The 20,064-nt window shown below is 43.1% G+C and overlaps 2 protein-coding genes across 2 annotated transcripts in view; both read left to right on the top strand.

Annotated features, from left to right (window-relative positions):
• Positions 1-199: 199 nt before the first annotated feature.
• Positions 200-9,381, top strand: tubgcp5 (tubulin gamma complex component 5). The gene is made up of 23 exons (XM_079158445.1): positions 200-445; positions 853-906; positions 1,147-1,255; positions 1,351-1,447; positions 1,525-1,604; positions 1,917-2,049; positions 2,146-2,263; positions 2,391-2,480; positions 2,592-2,685; positions 2,785-3,037; positions 3,817-4,019; positions 4,233-4,348; positions 4,426-4,694; positions 5,324-5,522; positions 5,738-5,926; positions 6,010-6,192; positions 6,754-6,838; positions 7,074-7,194; positions 7,288-7,439; positions 7,723-7,848; positions 7,946-8,034; positions 8,799-8,899; positions 9,026-9,381. Exons 1-23 carry the CDS (start codon positions 309-311, stop codon positions 9,070-9,072), a joined length of 3,045 nt encoding a protein of 1,014 aa, XP_079014571.1. The 5' UTR covers positions 200-308; the 3' UTR covers positions 9,073-9,381.
• Positions 9,382-10,615: 1,234 nt separating this feature from the next.
• The window catches only part of cyfip1 (cytoplasmic FMR1 interacting protein 1), a 31,144-nt gene continuing 21,695 nt past the window's right edge, over positions 10,616-20,064 (top strand). Inside the window, exons 1-4 of the mRNA XM_079157998.1 lie at positions 10,616-10,867; positions 17,776-17,899; positions 18,513-18,602; positions 18,951-19,028. Coding sequence (XP_079014124.1) covers positions 17,783-17,899; positions 18,513-18,602; positions 18,951-19,028 — 285 coding nt within the window. The 5' untranslated portion in view covers positions 10,616-10,867; positions 17,776-17,782. The remainder of the gene's footprint in view (positions 10,868-17,775; positions 17,900-18,512; positions 18,603-18,950; positions 19,029-20,064) is intronic.

The following is a 20,064-nucleotide window of genomic DNA, read 5'->3' as shown; positions in this document are numbered from 1 at the left end:
TGATGTTACACACTTCCGGTACCGTAGGTGGCGGCATGCACCTTAAACGTTGGTTTGTAGTCCGCCAATAAATTGAAAGAAGAAGAAGACGAAAAACGCCGCGCTGAACATCGCTAAAAACACTCGTGCCAATTGCAATACAATGGCATCATCTAACATGTTACTGTTCATGCTAGCTCTGTAGCTCGAAGAATCATCACCAGGTCGACATCAACACTGACTGACAGATAGCTTACATGTAGCTACATGTAGCTAACGTCCAAGCTAGCTAGCTGTCAGCTAATCACAGCACCACTGTCAACATCAACATGGCTCACTGGACTGCTTTCGAAAAGGAGACGGAGAGAGAAACGAAGAAGCTGATCAGATGCATCGGCGGGGTGGAGGGCGAGGAGGACCAGGCGAACTTTCAGCTTGCGCATAAGTTCGCCTGGTCGAACTTCAGGTGGGGGAGTAGCTAGCTTGTCGGATGCTAACGTGCTAACAGTGTGATGATAGTATTCTTAGAGAGAGAGAGAGAGAGAGAGAGAGACAGATACATACATACATACATACATACAGACAGACAGACGGACGGACGGACGGACGGACGGACGGACAGATCAGAATCAGAACCATTTATTGCCAAGGAAGTTTGCACCAACAAGGAATTTGACGTGGCAGGTGGTGTGTAACATTTAACAATAAACATACAGAGAGACAAACCGACAGACAGAGAGAGACAAACAGACAGATACATAGAGACAAACAGACAGAGACATAGAGACAGAGACAGATACATAGAGACAAACACAGAGAGAGTCTCTAAGCTAAGCTAATAGCATAGTAATGATGTCTTTTCTTTCTTCACAGGTTTCATCGTTACTTGGACGTCGACAGTCATAAAGTCCAACGCAGTATAAATGGGTGAGTGAGTCTAGTTGTTCTGGTGTCTTACACTGACGACTGTCTTTGTCATTTAAAGGTCTCTCTCTCTCTCTCTCTCTCTCTCTCTCTCTCTCTCTCTCTCTCTCTCCCCTACATTAATCATTGGTGGCGTCTACATGTTTTCTGCCTGTACTAAGATAGCAATGTTCAGCAGTGAATGGCACTGTAGTTTAACTGCATGTTTATTATTATATTAATATATTAAATATATGTTTCCAGTATCTATGAGAAGCTCATGGTCCACTCAGACGTGAGTAAAGCAGAGAGCTGGAGGAGAATGACTGAGGAGTTCCTGAACTCACCGTTACCTCAAACAGAGGGAACAAAGGTCTGTGACCACTAGAAACACCTTCACCTGGCAAACAGACCAGACGTATTAAACATATTAAATACATAACCAGAAGTGTTTTCTGTGTTCTGCAGAGCGATGCACACTACAGCGTCCTGTCTCTGTTGCTCTTCCTGTCGGAGTCGCCCTTAAACACAGACTTCACAGAGAGACCCAGAGTGAAGGAGGCCGGTGAGTTAGTGCGTTCAACCCGTTCAAACTCTTTGTGAGTCCGTGCTCATCATTGTGGCTTCCTGTGGTGTCTGCAGAAGAAGAGGACAGCTTTGACTGGGCTGCGTATCTGATGGAGGGTGAGGACGTAGACATCGGACCGTACCCGGACACCCCTGTGAGTGAAACGTAAACAAACGAGATATTAGGATTTATTTCCTGTTTTTACTGCAAATTATGCATTTTTTCAACATCAGACTCCTCTGGTTGTATAGAAGTCTATGAGAAAATGACTCTACTTCTCTCTTGATTTATTACCTCAGTAAACATTGTAAACATGAGTTTATGGTCTCAATCTCTAGTTTCAAGTCTTCTTCAATACAGCATGATGTTCATTTAGTAAATGTAAAGCAATCCAGCAGAAATAAAGCCGTCCTTTCATCTAGTTTTAGATTTCAATCTGAATCCGTTGTGACTGTTTTTTATTTAGGACTGGTCTGAGGAGGAGAGCGAGGACGACGACAGCCAGCAGCCAATCAGCAGAGAGGACTCTGGGATCCAGTGTGACAGAACACCTCAGGAGGACCAGGACAACAACAAGACGGTCCCGGTTACCTGGAAAGGTGCGGACGGATTCACATGGTGTCGTCACACCAGCGTCTGTGTGTCTGCAGAGAAGCTAACTTTGTGTCTTTGTGTCTTTGTGTCTTTGTGTCCAGTGGGGGAGCCTGACGCCCGGGTCTGGCTGGAGCAGCATGTAGTGACTCCGTACTGGGTGGCTCATGCTCCTCGCTTCCCTCACAGCTTACATCTACACTCCAACCTGCTCAACGTGTGGTAGGTAACCATCAAGAATATATAGCTGGGGTCGGTTTTATACCCTTTTTCTTTTTTAGTAAATGAAAAATATGACACATTCACAAGTGTTTAGATTCTTGCATGATCATCAATGTCGTCTCCTCAGGGATCAGCACCTGTACAACACTGATCCGTTGTATCTGCCGGAAGAAAAGGCCTTCGTCACCGAGACACAAGTGATACGGGAGACCTTGTGGTGAGACGCGTTCTGCCTTTTTAATAATCCACAAACACACCAGACCTCGTTGGCTTTCAGAGGACGCTTTCTTTAACGGTCTCGCAGTAACACCTCCATGTTGTGTTGCAGGCTTCTCTCTGGAGTTAAGAAACACTTCATATTCCAACACCACGATGGAAAAGTGTCGGTCAGGAGCAACGTGGTGGTAACGCACCTGACCGGTGTAAGTAGAGCCCGTCTGTGTTCTGTGTGTTCTATAGCTTTATATATGAGGACTTTGCAGCGTTGTCTCTCTGTCTCACTCTCTCTCTTTGTGCCTCAGAACTGTCTGCGCTCCGTCCTGGAGCACATCTCTGTGTTCGGCCAGGCGGTGTTCAGGCTGCAGAGGTTCATCGATGAGGTGACGGGTCACAGCTCTGAGCCGAGCCCGCCGGGCTCCGGTTCCTCCCACGGCTCCAAGAAGGGCTCGGAGCCCCCCTTCAGGACCTACCAGGCCTTTGTGTGGGCGCTCAACAAGTACTTCACCGGCTTCAAAGAGGAGCTCACCACCATCGAGAGGGAGATCATATGCAACGGCAAGTGCAAGTGGGTTTATGGGGGGGGGGGGGGGGGGGGGGTGAAATAGTTACTCTAGATAGGATGCTTCAACTCTACAGGTGATCTTTTAAAAAATAGAAACTAGATGAAACAATTTGTCAATCACTGTGTAGCCCCGCCCCTAAAGCATCCCCTGCTTTATGGTCTGTGTGACTCTAAATGGACCATCATTCACTAAATGAACATCATGCTGTATTGAAGAAGACTTGAAACTAGAGATTGAGACCATAAACTCATGTTTACAATGTTTACTGAGGTAATAAATCAAGAGAGAAGTAGAGTCATTTTCTCATAGACTTCTATACAACCAGAGGAGTCGCCCCCTGGTGGACACGAGAGAGAATGCAGCTTTAACACATGAAGCTTTGAAGAACTGGAGGTTGCCTCCGGGAATAAACCCATTTTTACTGATAGAATATTTTTATTATATAATAATAACATTTTTATAGTCTTATATTTATTTGTTTTTATTCAATAATTAATTTTCTTTTATATATTTTTGTAATTAATGATGTTAGAACTTGGTTTGGATTGTAAGATTCATAATAATCATGTTGAACGAGGCTCAGCGTCCGACCTTTAAATAATTCAACCTTTAAGCTTTCTCTCTCTAGAAGATAAACATTAAACCTTCTGGTGTCATGAACTGCATGAATCTTAAAAGTAACGGGTGTAATATGTGCAGCTGGTTCTAAGTATTTGATTGATGAATGATTTATTTCTCATGTCAGCCGGTGTTTGATGTGTCCTCCTGCAGATGAGACGGTGACCTTGTCTGCGGTTCTGGAGCGACTCAACCCTCACTTGGCTCAGATCAAAGTGCTGCACAAAGTGTTCTGCACCGGGGTCGCCGAGGTCCCCCCCGAGACCCCGAACGTGGTGCGGGCCTCTCACCTGCTCAACACCCTGTACAAAGCTATCATAGAGTACGACAGCGCCGGGGAGGCGTCGGAGCAGGCGGTGAGTGTTCACCTATGATTAATGGTTAATAAAGTAACTATCTATGTATCTCTATCTAAAGAGCTCGTAGTCAGCAGTCAGGGTTCTACTGCAGGAGATGAGTTTATAGAAACCAGGAGAACCAGCACGGGAGCAAAGTCATGTTCTGCTGGTTCTCCTGTTCAGGGAACGGTCTGTATTGTGTGATCATTCCTGCGTCCTCCTCCCTCCCAGGTGGCCTTGTTATTTTCTCTGTGGACGGAGACGGTCCGACCGTATCTGGAGATTGTGGACGAGTGGATTGTTCACGGCCACCTGTTTGATCCGGCCAAAGAGTTCATCATCCAGAGGTATGTAGCAGAGACCGATGAACAGAAATATTCCAGAGGCTACGTACTCCACAGTGACTCGTCTTTATCCCGCTCAGGAACAAGGACGTCCCGGTGAACCACAGGGACTTCTGGTACGCCACCTACACTCTGTACAGCGTGTCGGAGACGGTGGAGAACGAGGAGAAGCTGAACGACGCAGCCAGCGGGAGCTCCGGAGGGGATCAGGGCTCCAGCAACAGGCAGCTCACCATGGTGTCCTTCCTCAAACCCGTGCTCAAGCAGATCATCATGGCCGGCAAGTCCATGCAGCTGCTCAAAAATCTGGACTGCAAGGAGACCGAGCAGTCTGAGAGATCCTCCAGAGGTCAGTGTTTGCGTCTCTGATTATGAGGCAATGGGCCCCGGGGCCAAGACGTGGAAACGGCCCCACCACCTCTTCTACATCTTAGACACACACTTTATAGTTGTTTAGTCTCTTGTTTTGCTGTTTGTAGTCCTTTTGTGTCTCTTTATGTTTTTTGTCTCTTTGTAAACGTTGTTTAGTGTCTTTTAGTGACATTTTGTTGGTGAAGCGAGGCCTCTGACTCTTTGTGTCTCTGACTCTTTGTGTCTCTGACTCTTTGTGTCTCTGACTCTTTGTGTCTCTGACTCTGTGTCTCTGACTCTTTGTGTCTCTGACTCTTTGTGTCTCTGACTCTTTGTGTCTCTGACTCTTTGTGTCTCTGACTCTGTGTCTATGACTCTTTGTGTCTCTGACTCTTTGTGTCTCTGACTCTTTGTGTCTGACTCTTTGTGTCTCTGACTCTTTGTGTCTCTGACTCTTTGTGTCTCTGACTCTTTGTGTCTCTGACTCTTTGGGCCCCTGGGCCTAGAGATCCGCTCAGTAATCCGTCCAGGCCTGTGCACCTCCCCTAGTTTAGTTTCTAAGTGTTTTCCACTAATCAGATGAGCGTTGCTGTATCTGTTGATCAACGTGAACGTGTTGCGTTGCAGATGCAGAGAGGAAGAGTCTCTACACTCTGTTTCTGGAGTCGGTTCAGTCGCGTCTCTGCAGCCGAGACGAGTCGCCCGCGGACACGGTCACCGAGCAGCAGGCCACCAGGAGGAGCCTGATCAAGATGCAGTCCATCATCTCACAGCACCTGGAGATCGAGGACGTGCACGATCCACTGCTGGCCATCAACTTTGCCCGGTAAACGGTTAAAATCATGTTACAGACGACTCAGACCGACTTTAATAAACAATGAAACACAGCAAACACTCGACTGTGAAAACAGAAAGCACTTTTGTAATCCCCAGCTGTTATCCTCTCAGTTCATTATTGAATGCTGCATTTGTAATCCCTCAAATGCTGCCGTGCAAAGATCTCGGAGGGATTATAGATATTAATATATGGTGTCCTCTCAGGCTGTACTTGGAGCAGAGCGACTTCCACGAGCGTTTCTCCGGAGGCGACTTCACGGTGGACCGCTCGTCTCAGTCGGTCACCTGTCAGACCTTCGAGCTCACGCTGCGCTCCTGCCTCTACCCGCACATCGAGAAGAGGTACGTCGAGTGCTGCGGGAACCTCATGAGGACTCTGAAGAAAGACTACAGGTGAGATTCACTCCTCCGTTATACCGGTTAGTGTTTTTCTGTTGCATCATGCGGGTGATGTTGGTTCCTCCGTGTCTCCTCAGGCTGCTGGGATACCTGCAGGCCATGAGGAACTACTTCCTGCTGGAAGCTGGAGACACCATGTACGACTTCTACACGGCCATCTTTGACAAGGTGCAGGAGAAGGAGAACTGGCAGCAGCTGTCCTTCCTGAACGGGCAGCTGCAGGAGGCCGTGGGACAGCGCCACCCGGAGGACAGCAGCAGGTACTGCACGTGTTTATAGGCGGTCTTATGTTCATGTAGTTTATTTCTGTGGCAAACATTTAGCCCGTACCAGACAACACTATATTTTATATCTCTTCTGGCATAAACAAAGCATGTGGACAAAACAAAACAAAACAGAGAAACCTAAAAAAGAGATCAAAGAGATTAAAAGCATTAAATATCTGCAGATTATTATTCTAGGTAAAGATCTTCTTTCCTCTTGTTCTCGGCTTCCTTTGAACGACTGCATGACTGATGTTTCACGTGTAAACAACCATCTCCATCTTTGTGCATCGTCCATATTTTAGTTTATTTTCTATCTTCAGTCAAAAGGTATAAACAGCACATAGAGACCTCTGCTTTTTACATACAACACATACAGTTATATACACAATAACATTATCTTTTCTTCTTCCATATTCAGTTTTTATCACCGTAAAAATCCACAATTTGTAGTTTATCCCAGATGAATATTTGCCGTCTGGTGATTAGATGGATCATTTCTTTGAGATAATTGAAACTCAGTCATTATTTTAACCTCCATCACTTTGTATTTGACAGGTTGTCGATCTTCTTGGAGCCCATCGACGCCGCCAGGAAGAAGCATCCTGTGAATAACCTCGAGGTTCTGACTCTGGGCTACAAGGTCAGCGGTTTCATTATTTAGTTGATCAGTTATAGTTTTCTTTTTTTAATGCACACAAATCAACATGTACACACTGAATGACCCACAAGAAGAACACAAACACTAAATAACTGAAGAACAGAGAATAACTCACGAGTCCGTGGATCCAGTCCAGGTTTTCCTGCTGCGTTCAGGATGAATGGCTTCCAGAGAACAGCTGATGGTTCGTGTTCATTTCTTCTTCTGCTCTCTTCAGGTTCCCTGGCCGGTCGACATCGTGATCAGCTCCGAGTGTCAGAAGATCTACAACCAGGTGTTTCTGCTGCTGCTGCAGATCAAATGGGCCAAATACAGTCTGGACACGCTTCGGTTCAGCGGTACGAGTTCAGCGTCACACACCACCAGCATAAAGCTCCTGCTAGTCTACATGTAGGAGAACCGCTCGAGCGTCGTGTGTTTGCTTCTTCTAGATTTCACCGACGTCACTAAGAAGCTGGAGGGAGCTCCGGCCGAGGACGTGAAGCTCAGAGAGCCGATCAACCAGCAGATTCACCGGATGTGTCTCCTGAGGGTCAAACTGATGCACTTCGTCAACAGCCTCCACAACTACATCACCACCAGGGTGAGCCGTCTCCACTGCTCGGGTCATCTGAAGGTGTTCAGTACGACGCTGATACCTCGACTTCTGCTCCGGCACCACACCGACACTCTGCTGGTTCTTTGTGTGAGAACCACAGAGCTCAACGAGCAGACCAATACTCTGATACGCCTTCATGTTTCTAACCGGACACTTCTTAAAGCTCGTCGTTCTGCAGATGAAAGAAGAAACTATTTTGACTGAAGACCCTTTATATGCTCCTTTCTAAAGTTTACATTTGATCATCTTCTGCATCGTCTCTCTGCAGATCCTGCACAGTACTGGACTGGAGTTCCAGCACCAGGTCCAGGAGGCGAAGGACCTGGACCAGCTGATCAAGATCCACTACAGATATTTGGCAACCATTCACGACCGCTGCCTCCTGAGGGAGAAGGTAAACGCTCACAGAGGCCGGGTTTACCTGGAGACCTGGGTCGTGTTAGATACTTCAGTGGTGTGTATGGAGCGCTTCATGTTTTGTTTTCTCTCAGGTGAGTTTTGTGAAGGAGGCCATCATGAAGGTTCTCAATCTGGTCCTGATCTTCTCTGACCGGTGGCAGACTGGATTCGGAGCCTGGAAGTAAGCGAGAGAAACTTTAATAGAAATAAAAGAATCTAAAGATGGTTTATTGTCGTTATGATGCAACACAGGGAGGCTCGACCAACGCAGTCACAAAACAAACACGGGAGAACGTTCCTGTGGTGCGTTTTTTAACCGGGAATGTAAAACAGCAGCAACAAAAACAATATGGCCGACATCTTCACAATAAAAACTCAACAGTGTCTGTCAGACTGTTTGAGCATCATGATGTAGTTTAGTTTATAACGATAAATAATATCTCAGTGCAGGAAGAGGCAAAAAGCCAACGCAGCTTATTTGAAGCCTCCACCTGTAGAATGTTAAGATCTTACAGAGAACATAAAATGAATATGTATACGTATGACTACGTAAAATATTATTGACAAGATGAGCACAGAGTCCACCTCCTCTGGTGCACTAGAGTCCTGCTCTCTGTCCTGTGTTGATCCTGGACCACTATGGATCCAGGTCTCTGGGAAGATGTGGGCTCAACAGTCACCAAACCTCCCGCTGCTACCGGGCATCAGACAGCCAGGATGCATGCTGGGTAGTGGAGTAGCCTCAGTGTCTTGGCTGGGTTAGCTTAGCATCCACCTGGGCTCTCCTCCCATTGAAAAAACAAAATAGCACGCCTGTATTATTATTATTATTATTATTATTATTATTATTATTGTGGTAAAAAATGTTCACACACTATTTTTTGCCTCTAAATATATATAAATATATACTGTCGATATATATTTATATTTTTGTATCACTTTCAGGATCGAGTCCATCGATAAAATGGAATCCGACTTCAAAAACTGTCACATGTTCCTCGTGACGATTCTCAACAAGGCCGTGTGTCGAGGCTCCTTCCCTCATCGTGAGTAGAACGACGCGTCACATTGATTATCTGCTAAACTAAAGCGTATTTATTATATAAAATAATATAATGCACGGGTATGAATAATGAACAATGAGTCCTTTTCTTTGTCTCTCTGTGTCTCAGTGGAGTCTCTGGCTCTGTCTCTGATGGCCGGCTTTGAGCAGTGCTGAGGAACAAGACACGAGTCTGCTCTGACGATGATGCGTAACGTGTGACGTCACTGTGACGATGATGCGTAACGTGTGATGTCACTGTGACGATGATGCGTAACGTGTGACGTCACTGTGACGATGATGCGTAACGTGTGATGTCACGACTGTTCGTGGACTCCGTGGTGTCGGAGGATTATGAGTCCAGATTAAAGGACCGGAGTCATAAAATGCTGCTTGTGAATAAACGTGAGCTTCTATATTTAAAATTTTAAAAAGTTACTTTTTGTAAAAAGGTGTCTTTTATGAGCTGTTAATAATGTGTATATATGAAGCACAATAAATCTTGCACAATGATCGTTGTTGTTGTTGTTCCGCATGATGTAACATTGCTTCACAATAAACATATTAGTATTGACACTGTAATCGACTAATTTAGTTGATGACAGTAAAACTAAATAAGTGCAGATTGTTTAGAAATCTTTAACTCAAGATCGATTTCTATACGAGACGGTAAGGGACAAAGGACATTTGGGCTTTTTTATTTTGTCATTTTGTTTGTGTTAATGTATTTGGCATACATTTTGACAAGGGTGTGTTTCTTATTTTCTTTTGGAAGTTGAAGTGCGGTGGGTATATGTTTTGGCACTGATCAGCCTCCATACTTCAAGAAATTACACTTTTAAATATCTAACCATTAATTAATTTGTCTTTTTTAAAATTTATACTACAATATTTAAAAACGTATTATATTTAGGATATATAAATTACACTTTTATATAATGTTTGTAGAAGGTTATGTGTGTAGTGAGGGAGGGTGTTTAGGCACCAATCACCCTCCATACTCAATAAATTACACTCCTAAATAATAAATAAATACTAACCATTCAATAATTTGACATGATTTTACTGTGTATTTAAAAACACAAACTTGTACTAGGTTAGGGTTAGGGTATTAAGCACGACTCACCCTCCATACAACAGTAAATTAAACTCCTAAACAGCTATAGAACTACTCAATGTATTTATTGTTCATTATTATACTACAATATATAAAAAAACAAACCTGTATTACATTTCGGAGACACTTATCATACTTATATTTAATTATAGGGAGGTTGTTTTGCACTACTCGCCCCCCATACTACAATAAATTACACTCCTAAATATCCGTCTAACCAGTCATTAATGTATTCATTTGTAGTTTGTATTATTATACTACAAAAAAACCAAACTATTACATTATCATACTTGTATATACTTTTGGGAAAGTTGTTTTGTCACCACTCACCCCCCATACTACAATAAATTACGCTCCTAAATATCTATACAATAATTCACTAATGTATTTATTCGTCATTATTTTATAATTATACTACAATATTTTAAAAAACAAACCTGTATTACATTTTGGGGAAGTTGTTTTGACACTACTCACCCTCCATACTTTCGGGCGGGTCCTTCACTTACTGTACATTCCTATGACCTTACCTTCCTCCCTCCCTCCTCCCTCCTCGTTCCCTGCCCCGGTGGAGCAGCTTTAGCACCGCAGCTAACCGCCGCAGCAGAGTTTCCGGTTGAGTTTTTCCCTGTTTGAGGGACAGGAACTCCCAGCGCCTCCCTACCATGATAATAACACCCGAAGAAGAAGAAAAGAAGATTCCTCCGAACAAAAACTTCGAGGATTGACTTCAAAAGAAATCTGGATTCTTCTTCTTCTTCTTCGGTCAACAGCGGGGATCCACATTCTGGTTAAATGGTTTTATTTTGGGTCATAACCGCATCAAGTTTTCCTCGTTTGACCGACAAACTCCGGGTGAGTAAAAGTTATTAGTTTCTCCAGTTAGTTTGGGAATAAAGTTCATATTCAGTAGAAACAGACACTTATTTCAGGACTTGAGAGTAAATTAACCGTAATTAGAGCTGCTTGTTGCGTGTTTGTGGCTCCGAGCTGAGACTAATCTCAGGCGGCCATTACTACCACTACTGATACATGTTGGAGCAAGTACTCACAGATGTACTACAGTAAAAGTACTACTACCACTACTGATACATGTTGGAGCAAGTACTCACAGATGTACTACAGTAAAAGTACTACTACCACTACTGATACATGTTGGAGCAAGTACTCACAGATGTACTACAGTAAAAGTACTACTACCACAGTGTAGAAATACTCTGTAAAAGTACTACCACTACTGATACATGTTGGAGCAAGTACTCACAGATGTACTCCAGTAACGGTACTACTACCACAGTTTAGAAATACTCTGTAAAATAAAAAAAGTCCGGCATCCAAAATGTTAAAACTTAAAAAGTACGAAAAGTAAAAGTAGGGACGATAGTAGGGGGTTGATTGGTTCTAGAGAGGTGAGGTCCCGCCCCCATGGTGACCACCATGGGAACTTATTTTGGAAAAAATATGTTCGGATGTCAACCACAGACTGTGTATGAGAAGTGGACGTAGTCATCTTGACGTCACCTCATTAGTTTGTGGACGTTTTGAAGCCTAGAGTTCAGCGATTTCGCCGTTGCCATCTTGGTTTTATTTTGCAACCGGTGAACAGGAAGTGACCATATTTGGACTGAGGAGTGACATAAAGACACCGTATACGGCTCTGGTAGAGACCTGTCAATCACATGGTAGCCCCGCCCTAAAGCATGGTCCGCTTTATCATCGTGATGTCTCTCATTGGTTTGTGGACGGCCATTTTGAAGCCTCAAGTTTGGCGTTTTGGTCGTCACCATCTTGGCTTTTTTGCAACCAGTGAACAGGAAGTGACCATATCTGGACTGAGGAGGAGTGACGTAGAGACGCCGTATACGTCTCTGGTAGAGACCTGTCAATCACTGTGTAGCCCCGCCCCTAAAGCATCCCCTGCTTTATGGTCTGTGTGACTCTAAATGGACCATCATTTACTAAATGAACATCATGCTGTATTGAAGAAGACTTGAAACTAGAGATTGAGACCATAAACTCATGTTTACAATGTTTACTGAGGTAATAAATCAAGAGAGAAGTAGAGTCATTTTCTCATAGACTTCTATACAACCAGAGGAGTCGCCCCCTGGTGGACAGAGAGAGAAGTAGAGTCATTTTCTCACGGACGTAATTTGCATTAAATTATTAGATAAATGTAGCGCAGTAAAAAAGTACAATATTTCCCTCTGAGGTGTCGTGGAGTAGATATATAAAAAAGCAGAAAATATAAATACTCCAGTAAAGTACAAGTACCTCAAAATTGTACTTAAGTACAGTACTTTAGTAAATATACGTAGTTACTTTCCACCACTGCAGGTAAGACTTCCTCTTCACATCAAAAGCTCACTATTATCTAATAGATAAATATATATATATATATATACACATACTGTATGTATATATTTATGTATATGTACTTTCATTATTGAAGTTTGCATGTATTTCACACAAATAAATGCATTTATGTGTGAATGAAACATGTCGTCATCAAAGGAAAATAAATAGAAACATGGTTTTATGTTATTATTATTATATTGTCACTTTACTGCTTTAGTTTATCCGTTGCTGCACTACTCTGATACTGAAAGTCAAACCACATCTGTGCTGCTGGTTTTTCTTCTGTGGTTGAATGTCGTCTTCAAGGATGCTGCGAAGCCAATTTACATGAACACCAGTGACCTACTGTATGTATATTTCTATATATATGACCGCGGTGAAGCCACTGAAACTGAAAAGTGGGTTTATATTTGATCGGTTCTGTGAGCGATTGTTTACGATGCTTTACTCTTAAAGAGACAGTCCTGATGTTCTGTAGTGTGTGTGAGGTTCTCCTCCACAGTCAGGGTTCTACTGCAGCAGATGAGTTCATAGAAACAGAGTAATGTTCTGCTGTGGACGTATGTTAGACTCCTAACAGAATGTCTATCAGTGTGAGTGAACGCTGTATTTAGAATGTGTTCACCTCTTCACCTTGCTGTCAGACAGACCTTTCTGAGGGAACTGAAGCTGTTCTCTATGACCTCTACAAAGACACCAGACTCATTCACTGAAACACTGATTCTACCTCACAACACAGGAGCTGCTGCTCTGCTGCTGCTCACATAGTTGTTGAGTTGTTGAGACTTTAAAACACTAAAGTAAAATCACTGCTTTAGTGATTGGAGTCTGGTGTCTTTGTCTGCTTTGTACGTCTGTTTCTCCAAACGTAGAACGAACAAAGTCTAAAGTAGTGTTTGTAGTTGGAGGTTTCCTTTTAAATGTATGTGAGAAGACGATACATTGACATATTTGCCGTAGATGTCGATGGAGAAACTGGTCCAGAGAACCGAATCCCGGCCTCAGAGACATGAGGAGCTCATAAGTTCACCAACCGTCGGCTGCTTGTGCACCGCGGAGCGTCCAGGAAGTGCTGCTAACGCAGCGCGACGGTTTACCTTCTGGAGATTTAGATTGATCTGACTTTGGGTCGGTGGTGTCGGGGTGTGATATCCTGTGAAACGAGTTGTTTTCACACCTCTAGAGGAGCAGCACCAGCTTCCTCAGGGTAGCACAGTGACGCAACTCTGACCAATCACGCGGAGGCTCTGACTTCTTCTGGTGTTTTTATTTCAGTCCTCCAGCGTTGAGATGTGAGAGCAAATATAACTTTCAGATTCATGATCACACCGAACAGATACAGAACCCTGTGATGTGTGATTAGAGCAGCTGGTCTACAAGGATCCACAATATTATTATTACCACCTAAAAATCATGAAGATCAAAAATACTAAATGTTGTACTTTTACTTTGTTCTAGTAGTTTATAGTGTTTGGTCCTGGTGTTATCCGTAGTGTTGGTGGTTCACAGGTTTCGTCTTCAGCCTGACACGCCCAGTTTATTCCTGAGGCTGCTTTAAGCTCCTTACTGTGTAATCACAGTAAGGAGTCTCTCTCTCTCTCTCTCTCTCTCTCTCTCTCTCTCTCTCTCTCTCTCTCTCTCTCTCTCTCTCTCTCTCTCTCTCTCTCTCTCTCTCTCACGCTGACAGATAGCTGAGCTCTTCTGCTGCTGTGATGAGAGGAGACGTCTGAAGAGGAACCGAGCAGCAGAGAAACCTCCGGTTCCTCTTTGAGAGCGACGGGTTCTTCTGCAGAGTTTGAGTTTGTGGAGGCGACTTCGTGTTTCTATTTGTGCCTCTGGGTCCTGAGCTCGTGTGTTTGTCTGTCAGTTTCTCAGCTGAGTGTTGAGTGGACAGTGTTCTTCTTCCCTGTTGTCGTTCTGTGCAGTGTGTGTGTGTGTGCTGCTGCTGATGTTGCTGTTTGTGTGAATCCTTAATGAGCTCGGCTCTGAAAGCTGCTTCACATCAACGACTCTCCTCTTCTCACTTCCTTTCCTGTTTAAAAAAAACGCTATTTCACAACTGACTGCACCTATTTTTACCTCTACTTTAATATTCACTGACTTTACATCACTTTGTGTCTTCAGTGATGAAGGTTACAATCATCATCACTCAGTGATGGAAACACGACACCTGAGTGGTTCATATCTATCGATGACATCAGCGGGGATTTATAGAATCAGTGATGTCTCCTTTAACAGCAGACTGCAGTGACTCTGATCACAGCGATCACTGGCTCTGGTTTGACCGTTTGCAGAGAGACGTTAACGTGTTCACAGTTTACTAACTCTGAACCTGACGCAACAGGAAACAAACAGGAAGTCACTCGTCTATGTTAATGAGAACAGAGTCAGATTTTAGAAGTTTAAAACCTGCATAAACGCACTAGTTAGAAATACAACAGTGACAAAGAGGTTCCTTTACTTTGAGTGTGTTGACGTCAAACTGTGCTGTCAATCAAAAGGGTTGATTCAGCCGCTAACGCTGTGAACGACTTTAAACGCTCCTAAAACCTGAAGGTCATTTGTGTTTCAGGTTCACTGAGCTGAACAACCTGAACTCACTCGTTCGCTTTCACACCAAAAGTGCTTTAAAACATATTGAACGGTATTCTTCTGAATTATAAATATGTACTAACGATGCTCAACTTCCCTGCCTTTATTTAAATGTATATATATATTTATTTATACATATATTTATACATATATTTATTTTTATTTATTTATACATATATATATATTATACATATACATATATATATATATTATACATTTATAAATATATATATTAATTTTCTTATTTTATTTTTATATATTTATTTATATATATATATAACACACACTGTCCGCCATTAACCGTGGAAAAAACCACCTCTAGTTCTGCTCAGTACGTGTTGTGGAAGTCCCAGATATCAGGCCGATAAGCCACGCCCCCTCTCCGGTGCGTCCGCGATGCACGCGAATGAACACAAATAGTCCCCGGCCGCGTTCATCGCGTCCAAACGCGATCGCGAGTCCCCGGCGATACCGGCGGCGCGAATGACGCGAAAATAATACAAATCGCGTAAATCAACTTCCGGTGTTGTCATGGCAACGTTTATACGCCGGTCAGCGTCAGCTACAGAACCGGAGTCCTGTTCCGTTATTCCTGCTGCTGTGAACACTCAGACATCTCAGACACTTATTGAGTGGTGTAATGATCACGCGACACAACGAATCGATAATGAACTCTTTTAATAATCGATTTTATCGATTCGTTGTTGCAGCCCTAAAATATATATATATATTGGCCTGTGAAGAAAGTTTATTTCTGAAGTGTCATTAATAAGAGGAAGTGGTATGTTAGCGTAGCATCAACATTCCTGTCTGAGCTTCTTCTCTGCGGCTGATGTTTGTAGCACTCGGCGGCTCTTTGTCTGCAGGTCTGAGCTTGTGTCAGTGGTCCAGCAGACAGCTCAGACCTTCAGAGACCAGGAAGAGACAAAGTACTGCGTGGTTCTGATCCAAATGTATTTGACGGGTTCTTCTTTGGCTCAGGTTTCACCCTTCAATCAAGCTCTTATGAGAATCAGGTCAATAGAACAACAAACAAACTAAACCGACAACATTAAATGTGTTAATTAACGTAATTACTGAATATATGAACCTTTTAGTTTAGTAGGAATGTAATCGTGAGACGCTTTTAGTCTCACGTAGAACATGAGGAAGTGGTGCTCTTCAGCCTCTTGTGGCCAAAATGAGAATTACAGCAACAAACATAATGAAAGCATTCACCTGCACAGAAGACCAAATGCTTCATTCATTCTCATAAAATGGATCCCAGGTGTTTGTTTCTTCTCCGCCCTCTTGGTGCCGGACGTCCATCTACACAGCAGGAGGTCACTGACCTCAGACCTGTGCACACGGTCACCGTGCTGCCGGTCGCTCCGCGCTGCGGATTGTTTGAGCGGCCGTCACTTCTGATTGCAAAAGGTTTTTTGATTGTTGGCCGTCAGTGACGTTCCAAAAGTCATCAGCCAGCAGCGTGAGAATGCAGAGCGGAGCACTGTGCTCACTGCACCATGTCCGCTTCATTTCAAACAAATGTTTTGTTTTCCTGGAATTAGTTTCATAAAACATCCCTGATGCATGATGGGAGCAACAAATGGTAGCTGAGAGCAACATTCATTTACAGTTTCACACGGTTTGTGAACTGAAACAATGGAGTAGCACCATGTGCTCAAAGTTAGCATCGTAGTGCAAATAAGCTAATAGAACGTGTCTACTTCACATGGACTACATGGAGATGTTTCTTCAGACGAGGTGGTGAGACACTGAGCTAAACGTCAGACAGATGCTAACCTTGTTGGTTGATTCTGAGGAAGCTGCTTTAAAGCCACAAAGAGGAACCTGAAGCTCTTCTGCTCAGAGCCGAAGGTTCCGCTCGTTCTTCACTGTGAGGGTTTAAGTGTAGTTAATGGTTACCGTAGTGAAGCCAGAAAATGATGTTGATCACGGCCTGCATGTTGTGCAAAGCCTTCACCAGAGCTTCATGTGTTAAAGCTGCATTCTCTCTAGTGTCCACCAGGGGGCGACTCCTCTGGTTGTATAGAAGTCTATGAGAAAATGACTCTACTTCTCTCTTGATTTATTACCTCAGTAAACATTGTAAACATGAGTTTATGGTCTCAATCTCTAGTTTCAAGTCTTCTTCAATACAGCATGATGTTCATTTAGTAAATGATGGTCCATTTAGAGTCACACAGACCATAAAGCAGGGGATGCTTTAGGGCGGGCCGAACTCCAGGCTTCAAAACGTCCACAAACCACTGAGTGATGTCATAATGACTACTTCCTCTTCTTCAATAGAGGCGTTTATTGCCCCTTGTGGCTTTCCATACTTCTCTGAGTTTTTGTAACTAGGCACTCGCTCGATTAAAAACTATTTACACGTCTGAGGATTTTACAAAGAATAGATTAGTTAAAGTCTACATTATAGTAAATCTTTATCAGCCAAATCAAATAGTTTACAGGATATTCAACCTTTGTTTCTTTAGAACACATTTAACACTGGACTTGTTTCTCTACAGGTTTGTATGAAGGTGATGAAGTAGTTTATGAATATGAGTTTATAGATGATTATAATCCCTCCTCTCTATAGTGGAGGCTAGTTTATAAATCTACAGGCTTTGTTCATATCTGAGTTACACTCGTTGTCTTTGTGAATCTTCACACTTCGTTTTGTTTCTGCGTGCTCTGGAGTTTAGCAGAATGAAGTCTGGTCCGTCAGTCTCTGGATGTTCCTGCTTGATAGCAGCTTTATTGTGTTAGATAAAGACTCTACGTGACACAGACGATGTAAACATGATGCTTCTTCTCGTCCTCTGCAGCAGCAGCATGGCGTCCACAGTGACTTTAGAAGATGCCCTCTCCAACGTGGACCTGCTGGAAGAGCTGCCGCTCCCAGACCAGCAGCCCTGCATCGAGCCCCTCCCCTCCTCCGTCATGTTCCAGGTCTGTTAGGATGAAGCTGTGTCTGCTCACTGACTGCTTTACTTTCCAGTCATTACGAAGTCGTTGTGACGTCCACCGTCACAGCAGAGTGTTTCTGTGGTGGGAGACGTTTTATGTGCTGCAGTTACAGAGAATAAAAGTAAAATGATCAATAAATAACTAGAAGGACGCTCTGAGTGCACAGAGCTCCACAAAGAGCGTCTCCATAAGAGATCAATGATGTCTGAATCCGCCTCATTATTCAAATCCAGGCTGAAGAACCAACATCAACCACTTGTAACGATATCAGGATGTCCTGAAAGCTCCGGTACAGATCAGTATCAGTATAATAAAGCATCAGTGCACATATCTGCAGCATGAACATATACATCAGTGAACTCTGCAGCAGAACGTCTCCGCTCTCTTCTACTCTGTTCTTCTACATCAGTGGTGGAGATTTGAATCTTTAGGATAAAACATTATAGATACATACATTATATAATGTGATGTGCCCGAGACACGTTATAATATGCTCGTTATATCCCCGTTTGATGCCTGTTATTATATGCTGGTGATAAATCCTTTATTTGCCTCTTTAGTGTCACGGTTGTAACGTAACCTCATCTTCCCACAGCCCAACTTCAACACCAACTTTGAGGACCGAAATGCGTTCGTCACCGGCATCGCCAGATACATCGAGCAGGCCACGGTCCACTCCAGCATGGTACAGCAGCAGGGTCACACTCTACTCTACTCTACTCTACTCTACCCTACCCTACTCTACTCTACTCTACTCTACTCTACTCTACTCTACTCTACTCTACTCTACTCTACTCTACTCTACTCTACTCTCTGACCTCAGTCGTGGCTCTGTGGGACTCGATGAATTCCACCAGGAATACTGGGGCTTTGTGTCTAATTAGTGCTCGGGCTCTGAATCAAACAGCACTTTGTATGGAGGCAGAAAAGAAGCAGTGGAGCATGGGTGTTGTAGTCCTCGTGTACGGTGTGTGTGTAGTTTGGAGGATGTGAGTCTCTTGATCTTCTGACTGGCTTTTCTTTGTTGAACTAGAATGTGATGTTGGAGGAGGGGCAGGAGTACGCCATCATGCTGTACACCTGGAGGAGCTGCTCACGAGCAATACCACAGGTAATCACTGATACTACAGGTAATCACTGATACTACAGGTAATCACTGATACTACAGGTAATCACTGATACTACAGGTAATCACTGATACTACAGGTAATCACTGATACTACAGGTAATCACTGATACTACAGGTAATCACTGATACTACAGGTAATCACTGATACTACAGGTAATCACTAATACTACAGGTAATCACTGATACTACAGGTAATCACTGATACTACAGGTAATCACTGATACTACAGGTAATCACTGATACTACAGGTAATCACTGATACTACAGGTAATCACTAATACTACAGGTAATCACTGATACTACAGGTAATCACTGATACTACAGGTAATCACTAATACTACAGGTAATCACTGATACTACAGGTAATCACTAATACTACAGGTAATCACTAATACTACAGGTAATCACTGATACTACAGGTAATCACTAATACTACAGGTAATCACTAATACTACAGGTAATCACTAATACTACAGGTAATCACTGATACTACAGGTAATCACTAATACTACAGGTAATCACTAATACTACAGGTAATCACTAATACTACAGGTAATCACTGATACTACAGGTAATCACTAATACTACAGGTAATCACTGATACTACAGGTAATCACTGATACTACAGGTAATCACTAATACTACAGGTAATCACTAATACTACAGGTAATCACTGATACTACAGGTAATCACTAATACTACAGGTAATCACTAATACTACAGGTAATCACTGATACTACAGGTAATCACTAATACTACAGGTAATCACTAATACTACAGGTAATCACTAATACTACAGGTAATCACTGATACTACAGGTAATCACTAATACTACAGGTACTCATTAATACTACAGGTAATCACTGATACTACAGGTAATCACTAATACTACAGGTAATCACTAATACTACAGGTAATCACTAATACTACAGGTAATCACTGATACTACAGGTAATCACTAATACTACAGGTAATCACTAATACTACAGGTAATCACTGATACTACAGGTAATCACTA

Source organism: Pholis gunnellus (assembly GCF_910591455.1).
Source record: "Pholis gunnellus genome assembly, chromosome: 4".
Lineage (NCBI taxonomy): Eukaryota > Metazoa > Chordata > Actinopteri > Perciformes > Pholidae > Pholis > Pholis gunnellus.
The sequence above is the reverse complement of the archived record's forward strand: the minus strand, read 5'-3'. Positions and strand labels throughout refer to the sequence as shown.